Raw genomic sequence first — 23,812 nt, 5'->3', positions numbered from 1 at the left:
CCTAGAGACTTAATATTACCATTTTCAGAATTCCAGCCTGCAGGGGCAATGGAGATCAAAAGTAAGAACATTTTGATCCCAGGGCAGCAAAGAACTATGGCCTAATCTCCACTTTTTTGCTAAAAAAAAAAGAAGTTTAATGTAAAAAATGTAATTTCTGTTCATGTCGTAATGGAGGGCGATAGCCGTCTTAAAGTCACAAACCTGTTTTCAAAGGTAACTGAGTGCCAGGGCTGTGATCCATCAACTTAAACAAACAGTTTAAGAAAGGTTTATCATATTATTTTCACCACTAGTCACAAAGGATGGAAAACCTATGATAGGTGCAAAACCAATAGTAGTTAAAAATTACCAGCTGGTCATGTTTCCTTTCAACCGATTACCTTAGTGGTGGTTTTACATACTATTTTAATCCAAACTATAATTAATGTCTTTTATGAAATATCGATGGGTTTGTCTGTTCCATTAGGATGATGTTTTTGTCCAAGATCAATCATAGCAAACAGAATGTCCTGAAATCAAGGTTTTCAAAATAACTGGAGTTGAGTGATATGTAAAAGTGATGTATGACAAGACCCTGGGCTGTCTCATCTGAAACTGAAGTTAGGGCTACCTTGAGCAGGGGGTTAGGCCTAGTGACCCCTGAGCTCTCTTCCAAGCTGAATCATCCTGTGCCTTGGAGGAGCCTTGGGCTGCTCTGTCTCTTACATGACTTTGAGGCAAAGGGGAGGAAATTGATGTAATTTACTGATACATTAGACCACCTTGCATTTGATATTTATCAGAAATGCGATTTATTTTATTTTAAAGAAAAGTGTTTTCATCAAAGCATGTAATGTCAGAATTAACTCCAGTTGAAAAAGTTGAAATATTTATTGCCACGTATGACTTCCTTTGCATTTTCAACAATTGAAAATTTTATGATAGTATATTCTTCCAGCTTGTCTCCTTAATTAAAGAGTAATTAAAGAGTAGCTGTGGGAGCTGATGTTGTTTAGCCTGGAGGAGGCTTAGAGGTGACCTTATCACCTTCTACAGCTACCTGAAAGGAGGTTGCAGCCTGTGGGGTCTCTTCTCCCAGGCAGTAAGAGGACAAGAAGACACAGCCTTAAACTGTGCCAGAGGAGGGTGAGGTTGGACATTGGGAGGAATTTCTTCACAGTAAGGCTGATTAGAGTGCCCAGGGAGACCGAAGAGTCACTGTCCCTTGTAAGTGTTTAAGGAAAGACTGGACATGGCACTTGATGATCTCAGAGGTTTTCCAACCTAACTGATTCTGTGATTCTGTGATTCTGTAATGCATGAAATCATGTCAAAGATCTATGACTGGTCTTCCTTGATGCCTCTCTTCCTTGCAATGTAGTGAGTGGATCAGCAATATGGTACCGCAGCATGGAACGAAGATGGGATCGGCTTGATCCCCAGATTTGCAGGAAGGCAGGAGCAGCCCGCCGCTGTCCCGGGGAGCCCCTCCGCTCCCCGGGAAGGGTGCAAGGCAAAGCAGCCGGAAGAGATTCCGCTCCCTCCCATTGTTGCCGTTCGCAAGGAGTGGAACGGGGCGGGGGCGGCGGGGCCGGGGCTCGGACGAACCCCCCGCCCCCGGGCCGGGCGCGCATGCACACACAGCCGCGGAGTCAGACCCGGACGGACCGACAGACCGGCACGCACCCGGCGGCAGCAGCGCCGCCCGCGCCGGGCTCGCTGCGGACCATGGCACCGGGGCTGCAGCTCGGCTCCTTCCTGCTCGCCCTCGCCGCCTGCCTCGGCGCTGCCCCGCTCGCTGCGGGAGCGGCCGGCGGCAGGAGGGGCCCGGCGGCCGATGCGTGCGCAGGGAGGGTGAGTGGAGGGGAGCGGAGCGGAGCGGGGCTGCCGGCTCCCCGCGCAGCAGCCGCGGCGCTCTCGCAAGGCGCGGGGAGCTGCGCGGGGTTCCGCCGGGCTCCGCAGCCGCTCCGGGCGTGCGGGAAGGAGGGAGGGAGCGGCTGCCCTGGGGACACTTCTGCAACAAGTAACGCTGCCCCGAGGCTCTGCATCTGGAAGTTAATTGCGGCCGGGAGAGAGGGTGGCATTTCCCGGCAAGGGATATTTATGGCTTTCTCGCCGAGGGCAGAGGCGGCTCGTAGCCGGCGAGTGTGAAGAAGTCACTCAACAGGTCCTTTACCACCAGCGCTCCCGGCTTCCCCGAGCCGACCTGGATAAAAGCGATCGCTGGGGCTTTGTTATTTTAATGATTCGAGGCCGGCTTGGGGTCTTAGCTCCGGGCCTGATCATTATACAGAGGATGTAGGAAATTTACGGGAGGGGGAAGAGGGGAGGAAGGTGATAAACGTTTTGTTGCTGGTCTTTGCCTTTTGTTGCCCTTTCTGGTGTGTTTTGCTGTCAGACTTTTCTCGATTGCTTTTCATATTCTTTTTCTTTTTTTATTTTTTTAAAATATGCTTGTAATAACTTTTGAGTTGTGTGTTTTGGTTCGTTCCTTCCCTTTCTCCTGATGGCTGGTTACAGGTTTAGTTGAAGCGTGGTGATCCGGGAACACTGGAGGGAACACAACTGACTTTCATTGCTTTTCCTTTTTGTTAGACTGTCACTAAGGATTTTCTTGGGTTCAGATCAGATCCTTTGAGAACGTTGCTGCAACACAGAGTTCAGAAGTTTGTAGGGCATAGTTTAGAAAGGCGAAAGCGTCGGGAAATATGTAAAAGGAGAGTGTGAAAAAACAAACTTCAAACCTTGGTAAAGCTTAAGATCTAAACCTTTGTGTTGAATGGAACAGTTGCAGGTTTAGACTCCCCTGTTTGGTCTTTTTAGCAGAATTAGCAGTAGAATGTTTTGGCTCAGTACGTCTATTGTGTGTTTCACCAGACATGGGCAGGCTCATAACACGTCTGTATATTTGTATCAGGTTTTGCATCTTCTATTAAGTATCACTATTACAGTTCATAGTACTTGACTTGTAATACACTTGAATTAATGTATATTGCATAGGAATATGCAAATGCAGTTTGTTCTGGATTTATTTTTTAGCTTACGTAATGTCATTGTGTGTATCAAACAGGAATCTATCACAATGTAATTCTTGTAATACAATGATTTTGACTGACTTTCAAATCAGCAAAACTTACATTCTTTCCAATTAGCATAACCCCCCCTTTGTCTTTATTGCTCACAACTAATGTACCATTTTAACTTTTAATATATTTGTACTAGTTTCTGGTTTTGTTGTATTTTCAGCTTCAAGTTCAGACTTCCCTAGCCAATTTATTAGACACCTTGTCTGATTGTGTAGTTATAATTTTGTGGTCTGATTTGGTAATACCACCCTTGCACATGATTGCCTCCGTACTGCAGGCAGGGCAGCATTTATTAGAGTAATGACTGCAGGATGGTACCCATTGTCTCAGTTATGTGGTATTTATCTTGGGCTGCATGTAAGTTTTGAGTAGTCTTGACATGCTATTAAATGACTGATGGCCCCTCTAACACATTGTCTGCTCTGGAGCAGGGCTGCCTTTGAAGTAGTACCCTGTAGGAAGTAAAGAGACTATTTGCTCTATTAAAATTCCTTGGTATTTCCTCTGTTTAACCACAGGCCACTTCCCCTCTGCCACTCTAAACACTGCAGGGACACTGACTGATTGAAAAGACACAAGCCCTAAGTAATTGTATCCTATTCAAATAGTTATTCTTATTGCAGGTTATTTTTAAGTAGTGTCTAATTAATGTATGTTAAGGGCATGAATGAATCTTATCATTTTATAGAGACAAAGTAAAAATGTCTAGTCTGCATTAAATGAAGTGGTTGAATTGAGGTAATTCTCAAGGGCATAAATAATCTAAAAGTATATAATTTAACTTTTAATGGTTGTTCAAGGAGAAATAAAATGTAGCTAGCTGGGTTTGTATGTGCATTTAGATACATGGACATTGGGTATTTTCCTCTGCTAAAATTGTAGATGTGGGTTTCAGTTCCCTATGATGTCTGTTTTTTTCATCATTTGAGTGTTATTTTTAAGAATCCATGTTCCATTTTTCTCCATACACACAGAGGTAATATACATACATGCACAAGTAATGCACAAGTTTCTCTCACTGTGCAAAATACAATTTTAAGTATCCTCAATATTTTGTAGCAGTAAAAAACTGACTTAATGAGAGCATATTACTGGACTATGGTTAAAAGAATTTGATGAGGAAGTATTTGTTGGCTTTCTTCATAGCTCCTGAAACTGTTAATATCTAATGTTTTCAAAACTAAAAATAAAATCACATTCTAGATGTGACTTTTTGTTTGTTTTACGACTTCCATCACAAAATATATTTATAGCCTGTATAGTACATCTTCTCTGGTAGTACACTGACATTTGTGTTGCAAACTTTACATGTGTGTAGCAGGAAAACAAGTAATACCAGGATAAGTAACATTACTGTGGCTAAGAATTATCAGATTTCAGTGGGTTCAGGACTGTAGAATTTGGATTGACTTTGCTTGGTGTAGGATTCCTTTCATTGATGTTTAATAGAAATTTTGATGCATTCCACCACCTAATATTATTCTGCATTAGGGTAGACGTTTACTTAAAGTAGAATAGTATTGCAAAGTAGTTTTCCATATGGATGATCTTAGGATCTCATATGCATACCTTTATCCAGAATAGAAGTAGTTCAGAGAAGGGCCTGTTTTAATCTGGAATAAGTGTGTCCACATGGGGAGCTATTCTGGAAAAGTAGACCATGTACAAACAAGCCACAAGGTGCACAGAGAAGACAGACTTGTGATCTGAGGATATTTTGAATATATTTCAGATTCATTTATTTGGTGTTAAACACATGAGCAACTTTACTCTCAAGTTGTTTTGTAGATTCTGATGGGACTACACACATGAGTAATTTTTTTTCATATGTTTAATTCCTCTGAAGTTCCTGGCATTGAATCGTTCAGTATAAAGCATAAATTTAATGTGACTGTATGATGAGGAAGAATAAAAATCCAGCATTTTATCAGCCCTCCCCTCCTTGTTAGCAGAGAGTTGGACCTTCCTTTGCTCTGCCAAGCAAAGCTGCTCAGACTGGAGGGCTCTGTTCCTGGGCATTCTCCCTGAAACTCCCTGTGTCCTTTTCTATGCTCTTTGTGTAAGGAACTTTCTATTTCCTTTTCACTTCAGAGCAGAGACACTGAAGATTTCCTACTGTTCCACTATTGGGAGCTCTGCCTGCCTCATTATTCTTTAGGCTCATGCTGCTGTGTCCCTACATTTATCTCCTCAAGCATACCAAAGTAGACTTGTATTTCTCCCCAGTCAGGAATCTACCAAGCACAGAGCTAGGTCATACAGAAATACTTTTCCCAGCTGAGGACATGTTTTGGGAACTTTATTTTGGAGGAAAAACACCCTGTAAAATGGTAAGAAATTACCAAACTTTAAATTTTTCCCTTCTATTTCATGTTATTTTCCAACAGGTAAAAACCCCAGATTTTCTCTTGCAGAGTATTTAAAAATTTTAAAAGGTATTAGGCAGAAGACAGACCTAAGATGGAGCATGGTGGAAGGTGTTAATGTTTGCCATCAGGGTGTTCTTTAAACTATAGACAGTTCCAGAGCTGCTTTAAAGCTCTGCAGACCAGATGCCAGCAGTTCCCTATGTGCCATTTTTTGGGAATTTATAGAATCAATAGATTTCTCTTTCTGGCATCCAGAACAATGTGATAGCATTTCAGAACTGATGAGATGTGTCACTTCAAGCTTCCTGTGTTCTGTGATCAGATACAATGCAACATGGTGAGTGCAGGGCTTTGCAGGCATGGTCAGTCATGCAGGTAGGCATCTGTATCACTTTTGTTTAGTTAGAGTTTGGCTTCAGGGTCCCTCCAGGGTTTGTTTTGGGGTTTTCTTTTGAATTTCATTTATTGAAAAAGGTAGCAGAGAATGAGACCCCCGTTCCTACTCTAGTGTCAAAAAGCGTTGATGACAATCTGCCTATTTAAATGAATTTAAAAATGCACAAAGTTCATGTTTAAAGTCACAGATGACTGTTTCCTCAGGAACTAGGCTCTGAGGCTAGTGAGGCTCTGCAGTTTAATGCTGTATTTGCAGAATGAGCATTCAAATGCATGACCTAGAGGGAAAAAATATGGAAACATATGTTTATGTAATTGAAAGTAACTCTCAGTATTAACACGAAATTATGTATTTCCAACAAAATTGTGTATTTCCTTATGTGTTTGCATGGAACTGGGCAATCTGAATATGATGATAATTCATCAGCTGTTGACTTAACAGGGTTTTTGCAGTTGCAGTCGCTTGGGACTGTTACACATTTGATTGATTTCCTCTCCAGAATGTGTCCCTTACTTTAGATGCTGAACTCCACTCCCTGCTTTACTTCCCCTCAAAATCTGCTTTTCAGTAAGTACAAGTATAGAAACTGCTGGAGCAGACTTGTTAATTTAAACTCTTGAGTCATTTATTTAAGAACAAGTTCTGCTTAAACAGATTTATACTTTATAGTCCATGGGTGAAAGGATGTTAAGCTGTCATGATTAGATGATTAGCTTTTCTTTAGTTAATTACTTGGTAATGTTAATATAACATGGATGTTACTTACTTAAAACTGCAACATTTAAAGGGTGTTTAATAAGGACCGGCTGTCCAGCAGATCCGTCTAAAGATGATGAAACAAAGCTTTGATGTGAGCTTGCCTGCTTAATTATGCTCAAAGGCTGAAATCTACCCATAAATTTAGCATGTGTTTTTAGAGGCAAACAAGAGGAGTGTGAAGTATTCCTGCAGAACTCTTAATCTTTAATGCCATTTTTAGTTTTTAAAAGTAATTTTTTTTCCAAGTATATTGCTTTGGTATTATATTTACTCCCACCAGTATAATGAGGTGGATCTGAAATACATTTTTTTCTAAAAGTTTGGGTTAGTGCTGATGTTCCTATGGCAGTTTTTAATTGTTTTTATATTTAAAAATTATTATGCATTAATACATCACACCTAGGAAAAACCACATAAAAGTAGTAGGAGTTATATGAATGCTTATTTTTTATATCCTTCTCTATATGAATTATAAAAAAGGATTGAATGGAAGTTTAAGCTACAGTAACCTAAAATAATGTAAGGTCAGTTCATCTGAAGTACTTTAGGTTTTAGGTTATGGTAATGTGAAACTTTATTTAAGGGTCAAAATTTAAGTGCAGACTTGAAAAAGGATTCTATCCTCTCATGTGTATAGTATTTTATAATTGTTTCACTGTCCTCCCCAGCTCTCCTCAAAAGGAGTGGCACATCCTGGCACCCAATATTTCTATGGGATTTTATAATAAAAACTTTGACCAGATATATACTTAGTACAATAGTGAATACAGGCCTATGCCAGTTATGGGTAGGTTCATTGCAATATTCATACAACAGAAACACAGGTATTATCACTCTGGTTAGCCAAAATTCTGCCAGCCAAACCAGGGTATAAATGTATATTTTAACATGCTTCAACTTGTTTTTCTTAGTAAATTGTTCTTTCAGTGTCATGTCCAAGACACCATTCATGGATTTTAAAGGTACATTGTTCTCTTGTCACCTCTCATCTCTGCATGGTAGATTCCTGGAGTATGAGGACAATCAAGTGTGCAGGTTGGGACTTGTTCTTCCAAAGTTTGATTTGATTATTAAAAATAATTAAAGCTTGGATTAGAGTTTTCTCAGGCATCAGCACATGTTCCAGGAGATGCTGTATTCTCTGAAACTCTTTCACTTGAAGGCTGTTACAATATTATGTCACTATTGGCTTTGAAGAATTGTTCCAGACATTCTATTTTTATTATTTCCCTTTGGGCTGTTATTCAGCAAGACAGTAAATCTGCTCTTGGGGTGCATCAGTCATGCTCCAATGAGCCCAAATAAATGTGAGAGGCAGCTTTGTCCTGGGTGATTCCATGCTACATCAGGTATCATACCTGAAAGCACAAACTCTGGGATGTGTGTTCTGGTTGCCGGAGGAGAACCAGAACTGTGTGTCCGTGACCGATGTGAGTCCAGTCTGTTCCTGTTCGTGCTGTGCCGGCGCTCGGCGGTGCCTGCGGGGCCTCATGCAGCCTTTGGTGGCAGCGCGCAATGAGAGATCAGCGGACCGCGGCTCTGTCCGTCCCTGCTGCCCCCGGTCTGTCCGTCCCTCCTGTCCCTCCCGCCCGGGGGTCTGTCTGTCCCTCCTGCTGTCCCCGTACACCGCGGAGCTGCCGGGGCCCTGCCGGCTGTCGCTCGGAGGGCGCCGCTGCCGCCGCCGGGTTCTGCCCTTCTGTTCCCTCCAGCCTCTGCGTTCAGAGCATCTCAGCCGCAAGGTTGGAGCTGCCCGTGTGCTGTTCCCGGGTTCACAGGAACAATGAGGGGCTGTTCAGGAGCGTGTGGAGTTCAAAGGGCTCCATAAATGTGTGTGAGGGCCATGAGCTGCTGTGAGCATTGCAACAACTGGACAGCATCAATCAGCGCTGGGGACACGGCAGGCCTGCAGATCTGCCTGGGGCTGCACATCCTGGGCTTTGGGTTTCCAAATGGTTGGTTTGTAATGATCTAGCCATATGATCCTTTATCTCACAAAATTGTGTGTAATACCCATTCCTATACCCCCTGCTATATGGCCCTGCTGGATTTTCCTCATGGTTGGTGGGCAGACTTGGATTTTAATTTCTGACCTTGCCTATGTTCTTCGCTCTTATATCAGTGGGAGTGACTGGGCATTTCTGATCTTACTTCTGACTACATTCAAATCCAACCAAGCAATCAATAACTTCCCTGACTTTTTTTTGTATACGGCTGTGGGAAAATTCCTGGTTGGCTGGCTATGAATTAATGAAAATCCTTAGAATGCTTCACTAATTATAGCTCCCGTGGCTTTAAAAATGCTATTCCCTTTTTTAATTTGAGAGAGGTCACAGAGGTTTACAGAAACTAAGAAAAGAAAACTTAACATCTGGTTGTGCTCTGTAGATGACTGCTTTTGTGTGAAGAAAAGTTATGGTGTCGCCTCGGCATCAAACACATTCAAGGTGATCCTTTCTAAGAGCTCTTTGCAAGAGCCCCCTTTGCTCAAACTGTGTTTTCTAATTAACTTTGCTTTGTATTTTCAAATGGAGGATTTTAGTTCCCCAGACTAAATCCCAAACTCATATTGATGCCTAAAGTTCACCCTACCTTTATAAAATTTATCTTCCTGAGTTTTGTAATTATAGCATAATATTTCCATATCTTTCCTAATAATTTCCTTTAAAAGTTATGGAATTCCAAGATGAGGAGGCACTGGGTTGAATTCTGGTATTTATAAAAGAAAATTTGTTGTGTATTTGCTTATCTGTACTGAAGTTTCAGCGATTTGTATGTAAAATACTGAAGAATAATCTGATTTGTGGAAGTCCCCTTTTTGAAACCTTAATTTTGAAACCTTAATTTGCAGGCTACAAGAGAATTTTTTTTTTTCCAAATAATTCAGGTTAAAATTATATGTGAAGCTAGTGTAGCTCATAGAAAGCATTATATGAGAATGTTTAGATCCAAACAATCTTCTAGATTGTTAAAGTTATAGGTTATCAGCTGCTCAGTTAAACATATGTAATTCCAGGTGTGACTGGTCTGGAATCAGAAAGCATCAAAAAATTACAACTTTAGAAACTTACAACAGTCACATGATCTTTTTATATTAGACAGTGATTTAACCAAAATTCCAGGCAGGCCTCTGTCATCTGCTTGTAGGAAGAGCACCCCAAATGTATTTTCCTTTCAAACATGGAAAACTAAGGGATTTCTTTCTGATTTATTTGGTTGTTTTGTTTAAAGAGCTAAAACCCTACCTATTAAAATCAGTGGCAACACTTTGACTTTTGTTTTGGTGGGGTTTTCTTTCATACTTGAAGCGGCTGGATGCTGTGGGATTGCCTGGCACTGAGCTGCTGGGGCTGGCTCCCTGCAAGAGCTGGGTGGTGCCAGCCTCTGCTCTGGGTGGCCCTGCGGATGCCACTGCCTGGTGACAGAGGTCACGAGCTCACAGTGCACATCACTTCCCCAGTGCCACCCTAAAGTGCAGCCAGCGAGCTGAACAGCAGGACTGGGGCCACAGCTGGCCCACAGCTGGGCAGGGGCTGGCAGAGCAGTGTCTGCTACTTAGGCTTTGTTGATGATTGCTGTCTTCACTCTCACTCTTGCATTGGTGTATCCTGGAACAACCCATGTAGTCTGTTCTTGTAGAGTGGGATGTGCACTGTGAGGTTGGAAATTTGTTTATCCCTCAGGAAAAACTTCCTTGATTCCAACCTTAATGGTTCTGTGATTTTTTTTTTTCCCCCCCTCAAATGAACCAGAGTAACTTTGATTACAGCTGCCCAGCCAATGAAGAATTCCATTCTTTTCCTCTGTCTGAGCTGTTAAGGTGCCAGTCTGTACCTTGTCTCACAGCCTTTGTAAAGCCTGCCTGCACTGCTTCCTCTTCCTCCAGCTTCTATGGGAACCAGTTTTATCTTCCTGTCTAGGCTTGCCCCCATTTCTAGGCAGTGGTAACAAAATGAGGATGGAAGTTGAAACTGGCAAATTGTGCAATTTTTGCTGAGCATAAAGGGTGCTCTGTCTGGATGAACTTTAAATATGGTGTGGGATGGGGGCGTTGCTGAATCACAAACCTTCTTGGCAGAGTTTTCAAGCTTGTGCTGGGCTTGGGCTTGAAGTTTGAGAGATACAGGGTGTGAATGGGTGATTTGGTGTGAGCAGACCCTTAAAAGCTTGGAGTGGGATTCTGAAAAAGAATGGAATTCTCACTCCCATCTGTTTCCTCCCACTTTGGTCTTGGTGTTTGTCTTTCCCTCCCCACCTGCTTTAATGCACCTATTTGTGAGCTGCAGTGTAGATCACATTTTTAAAGCAGCTTGAATTGAAAGCATCCCTACTTTTTTGTTTTGTTTTTTTCCCTTTTTCACAACTGGAGTAATTTCAATGACATGGATAAAATGAGGTCCCCTTGCATTTATGTTAAGTATATGTTCAGAATTGGTGAACTGCAGCATGGAGACAGAGGAGCTGGACAGGGGAGTCAGGAAATCCCCAGGCTATTTTTGTGATTAGGCCCAGTGTTCCATGTAGCTGTTCAGATGCTTTTAACATTCCCACCCTTAAGCTGTGTTAATTTAGATACTCTTTTAAAGGTATCTCATCCAAAGAGTTTGAGGTTAGTATAATGAGCATATAAATTATTCAACATTTTTCATAGGAGTGTTTTTAACAGTGAGTTTTTCACGAGCAAGAAGATGATAATGTTTCAGAAATCACTTCAGCATCTGTTGAAATGCAGCCAGCCCCGTGGTGGAATACAGAGCTCAGGGTAAGGCTGTCCAGCCCTTCCTGCCAGGAAATGAAGAGCAGTGTATTCATTTGTAACCCAAGGGGGGCACCTCACCTGCCAGCCCATAGTTTGTGGATGGAATTTGGTCAGCTTACCACGAAAATTACAGAATGACCCAGTGGCTCTTACTAACTCTCTTTTTTTCTTACCTTGCTCTGAAGACAGCAGCTCTTATTAATGCAGTGTCTGTGAGCAAATTTGTGTAGTAGGGAGTACAGTTATGGATTATTCACCATTATAAAGAGCTTTCATTTTGTTTGTCAAAATTTTATCTGAGGTCTTCTGGTACTGCTTCACAAAGTGTGCTTTAGTTATGAAAGAATATCTAGGGTTTTGCTTTTTCTGTTGTTTACTACAAAAAGATGAGCTAAACTAGTTTTCAAAGAACCAGTAAATGATCTATTGCATAGTTACAACTTTGCTTTATTGTTTAATTCTCTGTTTTGAGCAAATTGTGTTGGTGGTGTTTAATAATTAGCTTAGTTTACCTTCTGACAGGAGGAATAGGTTAAGTACAAAAAGAGTTAAAATAAGAAACAAAAAGAAAAAACAAACACCTAACTCAGCCAGACCCTTAACAGGTGAAAAGTTATTTTTCCATGCTTCTTCAGAACATCAAAGGAAACAAAACCTTTATCTTTTATTCATTAGCTAGGAATAATGGAAATTGGGATAGCTTATGTTTCTCCTTATAGTTGCATTTGTAAGAGTAATTCAGTAATCATGCCATTCACTTTTGGGGTTTTTTTTCATTAAGGACCACTGGCCGTGAAATGTCATGCAGAGGTTTAAAAAATGGGACATTGAGCTCACTAAAGAATGAGCTGCAACGACAGAAGTTTCTTTTTATTACCTTCTGGCAGTAAATGTAGGAATCAAAGCCCCAAATAAATGATAGAATAACGTCCAGTATTGTCTAACAATGCTGGTAGCTGTGGATTATGATTGCTCAGTGTAACCACATTGCATTTGGTTTGCATCTTTTGTTTATTGTTTATTATATTTCATTCAACCATTGAAGCTCCAGTAGTGATCTATGTGCTTGTCTGTACTGGGATTTCTAGGTGTGATTCCTCCCTCTCCTCCCACTGTGGTTAGGTTTTACTGCAATAAAAAAATACTTGTTTCCATGTATATATCTTACAATTATATCCAAGTAGTATTCCTGTTAAAAGCTATAATTTCTACTGGAAGTGAAACTTGATGATCTTTGGATCTACTTCTGAATTTACTATGATAATGTGATTGTATTTTCTGTCTTCCTGCTCAGTGTTTTAAGATTAGCTACATACATGTTCAGTTTAATGTTGATAGAAAGGAGTCAAGTGAAAGTTTGTGAGAAACACAGGTTCAATTTAACTTTTTAATCTGCATATTTAAATGCTGTCTTAAAACTTCCATTGCATTCTGGCTTCTTAAATAAGATGAATGCCAGAAGACAGCTTGTTCATAGTCATTCTGTAAAGATGCTTCATTTCTTAGAAGTGACTTCTTCCTGCAGAAAAAGATCAGATAGTGTGCATGGATCTTTAAAAATAAAAGGTTAGACAATTAGTGTAAATGCTTTTCCAAGCGGTTTTAAATTCAGATGAAATTTTGTCATAATTTGATCAAAGTCACATAACCTGTGGCTCTGTTTTTGTTACACATGCTGATGGTCTGTGGATAACGTTACATTTTTTCAGCATGAAACTGAACACTTCAAATCCCTAAAGCAGGCTCAAATTTATGGTTAATAAAAGAATATATTGTACTGGATGTCATCTGTTATATCACTCTGGGAACAGACACTGGCAGTGAGTGGACAGGAAATATTTCCATTTCAAATCACTTCAGTCTATGGTTTAGGGTGAAAGTGTCTGATTTCAGGAAAATCACTGTGAATATCCATGTAATAGAAATATTTCAGAAGAGCATAAGCTTTTTCAAATATGGTTTTTTGCTTTGTAGGATTTTATGAGCAGATACTACTTATTAATATCACATATTTTCTTTATTTCAGTCTTGATCCCTTAACCTTTCCAAGGAATAGCAGAAATGTGTATTCAGGTACCTCTGTGTGCCAAGTAAGCAGCAATTTGATGAGTTGCTGTGCAGTGGCCAAACTGCTTCAAAGTCTCAGAGCTTTGGGTTTGTAGTTGGTTGGGTTTTTAAGAGTGTTGGGTTCTTCCAGCTCAGTGCATTTCTTCAGGTTGTCTCCTTCAAATGTAGTATAAAGTGTGAGATCCATGGACTTTACTGATGGAAACTTCAAGCAGCAGAAATTTTGGTATGTTTTTCATGTGTTAAGTAGTACTTAAACAGCTCTATGTTTTGAAGTATTTAAAGCATTTCAATTAACTACATTTAAAATGGACGTGATTGTCCAGGGAAGATTAAAAAAAACAGCAGAAAAAAATATGTAAATTTTTATCTTTATCATGTATTAACATCCTAAAATACTCAACCCTACATCAAGTAAGTTATTCAGGTGTGTAGAATTTTTTTCACCTTTGCAGGAAGACAAAATAGGAAACAAGCCTTTATAGGGTGAAGATTTATTAGTTAATTTTGGCAGTTTTGAGCGGTTTTATTATCTGAGGTGTAGGCTAAAAAATAATTAATTAAATCTATGTGTAAAACCAGAACACTTATACCTTTTGAAGATAAAAAAGTTTAAGGATTCGTTGGGAAACCTGTTAGTTACTGTGGGTCTCATGGGAGGACATGAACTGAAAGCTGCCTCTTGTGTGCTGTGCTGACTTGAGCAGCTCATTGCTTGATGTAGGATTCTGAAAGGATTTTTTTTATTTCTATGTTTTTATAATTTTAGTGAGATGGGTGAAATGACAGCTCAGGATACCTTCCTTGCAGGTTCCTCTGACTTGTAACAAGGACAGTGTGGAATGAATCTGGATCTTATTGGGGCTGCTTGTGTGGAAACCAGAGGTATTTCTTTAGTGCAGCACAGCAGGGGGATTTTTCCTGAGGCTAAATTGACTTTGTACCTTTCCTGCATCTTGTCAGAGTAGGCCATGACAGAACAGATCCATATGCCAAGCCTGCTTTTGTACCTCAGACATTTGATTTTAATGTTTGTGTAATTTTTCCCACAGTACAATTTCCTATTATTATTTATTAGTGAGTACTGAAATTTTTAATTTCAAAAAAAAATTTGATTTGACTGAAAAATTAAATGTTCTCAAGATATAGATTTTCCTTGCCATGGGTTTGTGGGTTTGGTTGGGGTTTTTTTGTGGGTTTTTGTGGATTTTTTTTTTTGTTTTGTTTTGTTTTGTTTTTTTAGTCAGATAATTAAATTTTAACCAATAATAAAAGAACAAAAACTGTTCCAAGGTTCTAGAAAAAGATTTAGAATGGAAATCTTGCAAGTGGTAAAATAGTAGTTAAGCAAATGGCACCAATGAAGTAATTTAAAGCCCAAGCAGGTTGTGGTACAGGTTGTGTCAGTGCTTTAGCAGATATCACATTTCATGTCAAGTACTGTACTAATGAGTATGAAAAGGGCAGTTATGAACTGGCCATGTACCATGCAGATAGGATGTGTAACCTTTGCTTTGGCCAACTTCCAAAAGCACTTAACATGAAATACTCAGGAAAAAATGGATCTCTTGAAGTGTTTAGCTTGATCGAGTGTATTTTAAAGTGGGTTATCCATAGGGTGTGATTTTCAGTACTGGGAACTGAGTGCAGTCAGACTGGAGTTTCTGTACCATTTCAAACCTTAAAGCTCTCTTTCAAATCTTGTATCTAAATTCCCTTTTAGAATAGTTAAACACTGCAAGGACTTGATAGCACAGGCTGCCTAAAGAGTTTGCCAGTACAGATATACTTAAAACACTCATATTTCTCTGTTGTTTTTTTTCCAACAGTAAAACTTAGCAATACTTAATGCATTTTTAATTCAAGTCCTGAAGATAGGCAAGCACACAGGAAAATTTGAATGAATTCTGTCTTCTCTTCATCCCTTTTTTCATTGTGAAAAGCCTCAAGAATCCTGATGGCAGAAACTATTCAGTGTGAAGGAGTGGTTGAATCACGAGGTGAACTTTATTCAAGGCTGGCAGTTCTCAGAAACGTTCCCATGAATGTTTCCTCAGAAAACTGTGTTTTGGATGGTTTTATTTTGTTGTGTTCAAATGCCTGGTGTTGATTACTTGGTGGAGCTTTTCCTGCTTGTCTGTAAGTGGGGGAGCTCCAGTTTGCCTGCAGAGACAGGCTGGTATAGTTGGAATATTTTATTACTATTTCTTCCAAGTATCCTTCAGGTGAGCAGGAAGTGTTTGTGCTTTGTGTGTGTTTCTGACACTTCCAAATGGAGGTTTTTGGCTGCAGATATGATGCCTGTACTCCGTAGAGGGGAACCAGGGGTGTAAAAATTCCCTGGCAGCCAAAGCTTTAAATCTGCAGCCACCAAATGTGTCTGCCTGTGTCTCTGAAGTTCAGCCATGTACATCAGTACACAGCAAGCACTGGACCTTCTAATCCTCTCTCTTCAATGTATTACTGCTTAAGCTTGGAGCAATTTTCATCTTCTCTGTGGACCTGGACTAGACAGAGGCTTTGAGAAGGAATTATTTCCTAGAAGTGCATCGTTCAGCAGTAAGAATCTCTCTTGGCAGAGATTTTGGGAGGTGGGAGTAAAAATCTGGAGCAGCAAAAGAACCAAAGCCTGTCTCTATAACACAGCTGAGGCTTGAGTCTGCCTGCAGCTTCTCCGTTAATTGAGGGCAGAGAAAAAAGGGAGGAATACTTGATTTCTTCCTAGGATCTGTAGGGAAAGGTAATTGGTTTTATTAGCACAGCTGATGAACAAGAACATTCACTTCTAACCCAAAAGTATTTGTAGTCGTGTTTGACGTGATGGCCCCTCCATTTTTCTGGCTTGTTTTTTCTGCTCATCCACAGTAAAAAAGTCTGGAGCAGTCATCATGCTGGTGTGTCCTGGGACTGCAGCAACCTGCTCCTCACTTCTGGTGAGCAAAATGTAAAGAATGGCTGTGTATGGAATAAATGTAGCACTTCTTGTGTCCCCCTGAGAGTGAACTTAGTGCCAAAGGCACCTTTTCATTGCCACTTGAGTAGGTCCCTGTCACATTGCAAGTCCTGGCTTCTCATTGCCCAAGGCTTTCTAGGTTCTGCAGCTCACAAGGATGGGAACTTTGGGAGGAGATGTTTGTGTTATTTTAAGGAAAGTTGGTTTTTTTGCTTCATCTCCTGTAAAAATAAGTTTATGTGAAGTATGAAAAACACTACTGGTGGAATGGTAAATGATTCTTTAAAGCTAGAACATGGGGGTTTGGCAAGTGAGTCATTGGTTATTCCTGGACTAGAACCATACTGCTTATGAATTCAGTTTTAAAATCTCATGGATGAGTGTGTGTTTCTAAACAATTGTGTGTTTCTAAATCCCTAAGAATAGGTTTTTATGTCCAAAATAATTGTGTCATTTCAAAGGGAGGGATTAAGATGGAAGAATCCCAAATCCTATCTACTTTAAAAGTTTTATGAGTTCTGTGGCACTTTAATCAGTGCAGTTATTGCTAATTACCTAGCCACCACATCCTCCTGAGCCAAGGCTTTGCTCTATTTATGTGTTGGTCCTACAAAACCAATGTACATTAATATTCTTTGCAGTCACGATCTCTTGTGAACATGCAATACTTTCTGTGCTTGTGCCTGTGTGTTTCATTCGTGTAAGAACTCAAGTGAACTTTTTAAGAACAGGCATTTCATATTTTCTGATGGCAAACTCTCAAAGAATTTCAGTGACTTTTCAAATAGTACACGAGAAGCACCTGGGAGGAAACATTGTCTGAATACACCAAAACAAAATAGATGTGCTATGTCAAATTTTTCACATTCCAGCCTTTATGTAATCTTCTGCTTTAAAGATTTCCTTGAAAGCAGCTGTTTTTACTATTTTCAGAAGTTACAGATTGGTTAAACTCACCCTCTACTGCAGATAGAGTATTTGTACTCTGCTTGCTCTGAGGTTGTTTGCAATGAAAATGTCCAACATTGCAGTAGATTTCAGATTAGAATTTTTGTAGGTCAAGCAGTTATGAATAAAGCTGTTAATCCACATTTGATGACAGTTTCCCAAGTGATTTTTTTTGTGTGTGTGTATGTGCACTTTGGCATTATATTGAGAAATGAAGAGTGAAAAACCCACCCTGAATTAGTCATAATTGTGAATTGTGTTCTGGCTGAAGCTTAAAACTGAACCTATGAAGTCAGTGCTAGTTATTTTTACAGATTTTCTGTTCCTTTGGATGAAACTGAAATCAAACGAAGAGCTTGTGCTAGGAGTTTCCAGATGGAAAGGTAGGAATTTGGCAGCAAAAAATTGTTAGGGAACCGTTTATGATTTTGGAAATAAGCTCCTTTAGTTGTTTTCCAGGTGCCATTGCATTTGCTCAGCTTTAAAGGCAAAGACTTTCTTTTTGGATTTGTCTCATTGTGAAGTACTTAATCATTTAGGAGAAGCAGCAAACCTTTATGTGCCTAAAGTCTTGAAAGATACATTTTGTAACTCTGAAGTATTTTTCTTTGCTTTCTTTTTTCCCTGATGTTCTGTGCTCTGAAAGCTACATAATTTCATAATGTGGTAAGCAAAGGGAATAAATGAACATACCCATATATATTATATATATGTTAATATAAATAACATATATCCATTGATCTATTATGCTTCAGACACTTCTTGAAACATTTTCTTGTTTGTCTTCTGTGTTTCAACATCTTTATGAGACAAAGACTGCCTCTCAGCCTGTGGCTCTGTGTGCACAGCCAACAAAATGAATGATAATATATTTAATTGTTTCATGGATGGGTTAGTTTAGAAGTGCTTGGGCATAAGCTAAAATTCAGTGCTCATGCAATCATTCCAGTAAGTGTGAGGAACTCTCTGGGCTTCCTGAGGTTGTGGATAACTTCCTACAGAAGAAAGACACTCTGAGTGGAATAGTCAGCTTGTTGATTTGACAGTGTGCTGTGCAGTGTGTTAAACAGTACAGGTTTCATTAATTTCTTCTCCATTATTTCAGATATGTGTTAATCTGTTTGTTGTCTGGGGTCCCTCTAAAAGCAGCTTTACCATTTGTAGCCCCTTTGTTCCCAGTCAGAATCACCTCTCCTGCACCTGTCTTGGCATTGCCTTTTCTCCCCCTTCCCCTTCCCAAACACCTCGTCTTTTCTCGGAATTCTCCTGCCAGGGGTCGTGTCCCACAGTTGAGAGAACACTGCTTTGGCTACAGACTTTTGGCTTTTGTCCAAATATCTTGAGACCAGCACATTTCAGTATTGTTTGTGGGAAATGGGCTGTATTTGAAAATATTTATTCTGTTAGCTTCTGGAAGCTTTTTGGTTGTTTTGAGAAGGCTTTTAATTTACCAAACATTATTTGCACAAGAATGTTGGAAAAAATAAACTGTGTCAGTGCAAACAATAGAAAACTTCTTAGGCAAACTTTGAAATTGCATGAGAGAAATCAGAGCTGATGCTGCCCATTCTGTGCCATGCTTTGCTGCATTAAATTCCTGAGTTTGACTCAGAGATTTAAGATTTTCACGGTCTTGGTGAGCAGTACAGATTAAATTTGCTTCCTTTGTGGTTAAGTTGTGCCCCAATAGCTGCCTGTTCCTAAAGAAACCAGTTCACATAACTCCAGTGAACAGCTGCACAGAGCCATGTGCATCTGAAGAGTTGTGCTGTAAACACTTCTGCAGTGTTTCTCCTTGCACTGGTTTCTCACTGCTCTGTCAGACAGAGCAGTGTGAGATAACCTTCCACTGCCTTTTGAAAATAGAAACTAAACCAGGCAGGAGCAGGGCATAATGAAAAGGCATTTTTACTGGTTTGGTTTGGTAGGTTTTCTTTTGTTCAGATGGGATATGCTGTGGCTCATGCTCTTCAGCCAGCATGTTTCACCTCAAAAATCCCCAAAGACCCCATGAAATGAGTATCCATGAATACCTTTCAGGACCACTCCTGCCCTGGTGGGATTTAAGCCAGCAGCTGTTCAATATTTTTTCTTGATAGGAGGACATTGAGAAAACCATATCTAGTCAGAATGGCAGAAGGGTTGTTCAGACAAAATGTAATTACAAAATGTAGGAAGTCAACCATAAAATCATCATTGGTGGTTGGACTCAGTGATCTAAAAGTATTTTCCAGCCTAAATGCTTCTATTATTCTAAGATGTTCCTTCATGCTCACAAGTGATGGGTTTTTTTTCCCAGCCAATATATTATTTACTGTTGCAAGTAACAACAGTACAAACCCATCCACCAAGGCTTAGAATTAATTCTGCAGTCTGTGGAGTACACACAACATATAGCAAACATCAACATGGATTGTGTATTCTGTTATATTCTCTTGAAAGCAATTCAAAATGCAGGCATCTAAATAATACAGATAATTCATCATTTTACTGATGACTCTAGAAATAGAAAATATTTTTATTTGGTTGAAATCATGAATAAAGCTTTGAAACAAGAAGAGCAGATGTCAAATACAAAGCCCTTGTTTTACTGAGCAATGAGTATGATAAACATTGATTATTCATCTTGATGCTAAAGTTCAAAAACAATTGTCCCTTCAGTTTGCCTCTTGGGAGTGTGAAATTAGGACCATGTGTGTGTTGATGAACAACATGTGAAAGATGAATCATGATTACTGTTTTGGTCTGCTGCACAAGGCTGTGCTTGAGGGGTAGTGATTTCCTACCTCCTCTACCAGATTGCTGCAATTACTGCTAGCATCTCTCTCTGTTTCCCTGTATTTATGTTCAAGTGGCTGCCTGACAGTACCTAGTCACACACATAAATTGGCTTTCTTGAATGAAAGAGTGTTTGCTCAACAGAAGAATGTGGGAGTATATTTCACTATTGTTTGTAATAAAGATTAGTTACAGAGCTATTCTGAAATCACCCATCCATTTCTATCACCAATGCTATCTCTGGCAGGAATTGCCAGATATGAAAAATAGATGTTCCTTTCAAATTTGAAGCACTAGATGTTCTAGGTTAAAAAGAAGAGGGAAAAGTTCAATAAAATCAAACAGAGTTTTCATTTCATTCAACTGTATTTAATTTATGCCTCTGGCAGCAGAAATTAGTTAAATTTAACTTCTCTTGGAGGCACAATTAGTTCCTGTGGTTACAAATTTCATTTTAGCTTTATTTCTGGATATGTAATGCTAACTTTGTTCCTCTCTGGCCTAGTAATGGGTGAAAGAGTTGTCATGAGTGCATTTCATTACTGAGCTGTTACTATGAATGAGGGTTGGGTATTGGAAAAATCTAAACAAACAAGAATAAAGGTTAACTTCATAGAATAGTCTTTGTCTTTTATTAATACTTGTGCTCTTTCATGTTGAAAGATGGATGTTTAAATAGAATGAAATGCCTGTACATGCCTTGAACATCCAAATGAGCTTTTAGTTCTTCAGGAGATGATGTGGGTTGGTCTCATTTAGATCTGTGCTGACTTGGGATATCTGGGGATCTTAACCTTAGTTATTCAGGCTGTTTATACAGATTGAGGAGCAGATCCCACATTGATCTCTGTGATTTGAGGGGTGTGGTGTGTGATGGAAATTGTTCCTGCCTTGCTTGGCCAGTACAGATACAGGATCTGGATTTTAGCTTAGCAGGTTTTCTGTAGAGCTCTGTGCTTTGAGCTCCCATCATGTGAGATTTCATGTGGCTAATGCCTCCTCTGCTCCCCCAGCTTTTTGACATATAAGGTTATTTGTAATTTAATATGTGTGCATTTCAACTTTGATATCTGTTCAAAGATCAGTGGTCTAGAGTTCTTCAGAAGAGATGTTTTGGCTGTTTTCTTTCCTATGTATTTCTTCTCAGTCCACATGTATAGAAGAAGTATGTAGACCACAGGGATTTTGTAGGAAAAGCTCCAGGACACAAAGACTTGTTTTCTAGTAAAGTTCAGAATAAATTAAATTAAACAAATGGAAATTCAACAAATGTTCTTGGTTAATTAATGGTAGAATCACAGAATGGTTTGGGTTGGAAGGAGCCTTCAAGATTATCTAATTCCAACCCCCCTCCCATGGCAGGGACAATTAGCTAAGAATTCAGAGCCCTGAGGCCATAACATGAGTGTTTATACTTTTGAAGTAGGATGCTCTAAACAAGTTCTCCTAGCTACAAGCCACCTAAATAGCTCAATTACTTTAATTCAAAAGCAAGGGAATGCTTCCTGGAAGAATATATTTTTAAACTCACAGCAGTAAGTCCTTGAGGGATGAATACTGCAGTTGAGCATGATGAAATTATCTGAGTAGCTTATGTGCTTTAACTTAGAACTAAAATAACAGTTATTTAGTTCAATACTTTGGGGTGACCCTGATTCTCTCACTAATTCCTGCAGCCTTTTTGTACCTTTTCTACGCTTGAGAGAAAATTTTTGCCACTAGTAAATCTTATATGCTGCATAAGTTCAGCAGAGTTTGGCTTCTGTTATGTCTGTCTTTGCATCTGAATTAGCAAAGCTTGTGGTATATTTCTTTATACTTACACTGTTGCATATTTTGTTATGTCACCATAATCCCAGTAGAAATGCAATTAAAGGAGAAGTGTTGCCTCTTTATTTTAATATAGCATATAAAAATCCTATCTAATGAATAAAAATACATGTGCCAATTTTCTGTGGAGTTTAGTAAAATTTATGTCTCCCAAAACTTCAGCTCTAGGACAAAAGGAAGACAAGTAGCAATTGATTTGATGGTTTTTATCCCTTTATAAAAAGTCAGTAGTTACTTTTTTGTGATTTTTTAAATCAAACAAATCATGGCTTTGTTTTGCTGTAAGTTAAATGACATTTCATAAAGATCAGAGAAACAGAATGTGAGTCAGACTAGAACAGGTATTAATAGAAAAGTTACACCTGAAAAGAAAGACTCCTTCCTGTTTCAGGAAGCTTTTTTGTATAACAGCTGGTTTAATGCCAAACTAAAGCAAACTTAAACAATTAAAAGCTACCTAAGAAGAAAGTGAGATTACAAATTTAGCTTGTAACAGTACTATCAAAGTCTGAATTGCTTTCATCCTTTAGGAAGTGTTTTAGGGTTTGTTTTTAACTTGACAACTCCTGCCTTGTTTTCCTTTGTAGATACCTGGGTCTGACAGTGGAGAGGCACACAGGGAGTGCTCAGGCATGATCCTGACCACATCTAATTCCTGCTGCAAGCCTTTTGTACTGATGTTTTGCTGTTTGCATTGTAGCAGTGAACCCAGATACAATTCTATGTAAATGGGTGGTATTTTTTTAAAGCTAATGGGAAATCTGATGTATTTTGCCTTGCAGGGAATGATATTGTCTGATAAGAATCAGTATTCCAGTTTTCAGCCTGGTGCCTTGTGAGGGTGATGCTACATTTTGTGTTTCAAAACAATTTCAGTGCTTTCTGAAGGGGGAGGTATTGCATGTCTCAGGGCCAAAGTTCTTTTCTCTAAGCAGAGAAGAGACAGCAGACTCATCAGCCTGGGTTTCTCCCTGGCAGTTCTCTGGTTGGTCTTCACTTTGCAGTATCTGCTGTAACAGGATTTGATAAAAGAAAAGGGTGTCTGAGGTAGCATGATGGGTTTCTGCAGTGCCACACTCTTGGAACTTCTGATGCTCTTTTGCATGGCTGTGAGTGGAAGACAGTTCTTGGGCTGATGTTCTCCTGTCTTCTCTATCACCCTGTTTCCCCTGGAGAACCCACTTTAGTTTGTCATTAAACCTTGATTAAAGGTATGGTTTTTGTACATACACAATTCACATAGATGGTGGAAGTTGAGAATATCACATAATTTTCTCCCAAAAATTAGCTTCTGTGATTCCCATCTACTGGGCAGATTGTGCTACTTCAGCCACACTTCCATGTCTTCATGCAGATACTACATTCAGACTTTCCATATCTTTGTTTTTCCTCTGCAGGGGCTGCCATCAGTCACAAAGAACAATGGACTACTCAACATCACCTTTAAATATGACAGTAAGTTGGAAATCTGCACTATATTCACAGAAATCAAGGACTCCATCACAGTTGTCAATATATAGCAACATGGGTCCTAAAATGGCTCTAAAAATTGCATAAGCAAAATAATGTCAGAATATTGACATCATTTTAGAATCTAGAAAATTTGTGTCTGCTGGGTCTGGTAGGTGTTCTCCTTCTGTGTCTCACTGATAATGAAAATATCTAACAATCTGTAGTGGTTTCTCTTTCAGGTTGGCCTACATAATTTGCCCAGTATTTGACTGGAACATTATAGACAATTATTTTATTCTGTGAAAAATATAGTCACTGAAAGCTTCAGTACACACAAGGACATAGGATTATTTTGTGCTTCATGCAGCTTTTGTCTGATGTGTAATTTTGGGTGAAAATGTCCTAATGTGTGTCTCGAGGTAGAAAATGTGTTAG

The 23,812-nt window shown here is 39.5% G+C and overlaps 1 protein-coding gene across 1 annotated transcript in view; it reads left to right on the top strand.

Annotated features, from left to right (window-relative positions):
• Nucleotides 1–1,644: 1,644 nt before the first annotated feature.
• Nucleotides 1,645–23,812, top strand: part of IL17RD (interleukin 17 receptor D) — a 42,170-nt gene continuing 20,002 nt past the window's right edge. Inside the window, exons 1-2 of the mRNA XM_059856419.1 lie at nt 1,645–1,836; nt 23,323–23,380. Coding sequence (XP_059712402.1) covers nt 1,711–1,836; nt 23,323–23,380 — 184 coding nt within the window. The 5' untranslated portion in view covers nt 1,645–1,710. The remainder of the gene's footprint in view (nt 1,837–23,322; nt 23,381–23,812) is intronic.

Source organism: Haemorhous mexicanus, chromosome 11 (genome assembly GCF_027477595.1).
Source record: "Haemorhous mexicanus isolate bHaeMex1 chromosome 11, bHaeMex1.pri, whole genome shotgun sequence".
Classification (NCBI taxonomy): Eukaryota; Metazoa; Chordata; class Aves; order Passeriformes; family Fringillidae; genus Haemorhous; species Haemorhous mexicanus.
Note: the sequence above shows the minus strand (reverse complement) of the source record. Positions and strands in the feature narration are given on the sequence as shown.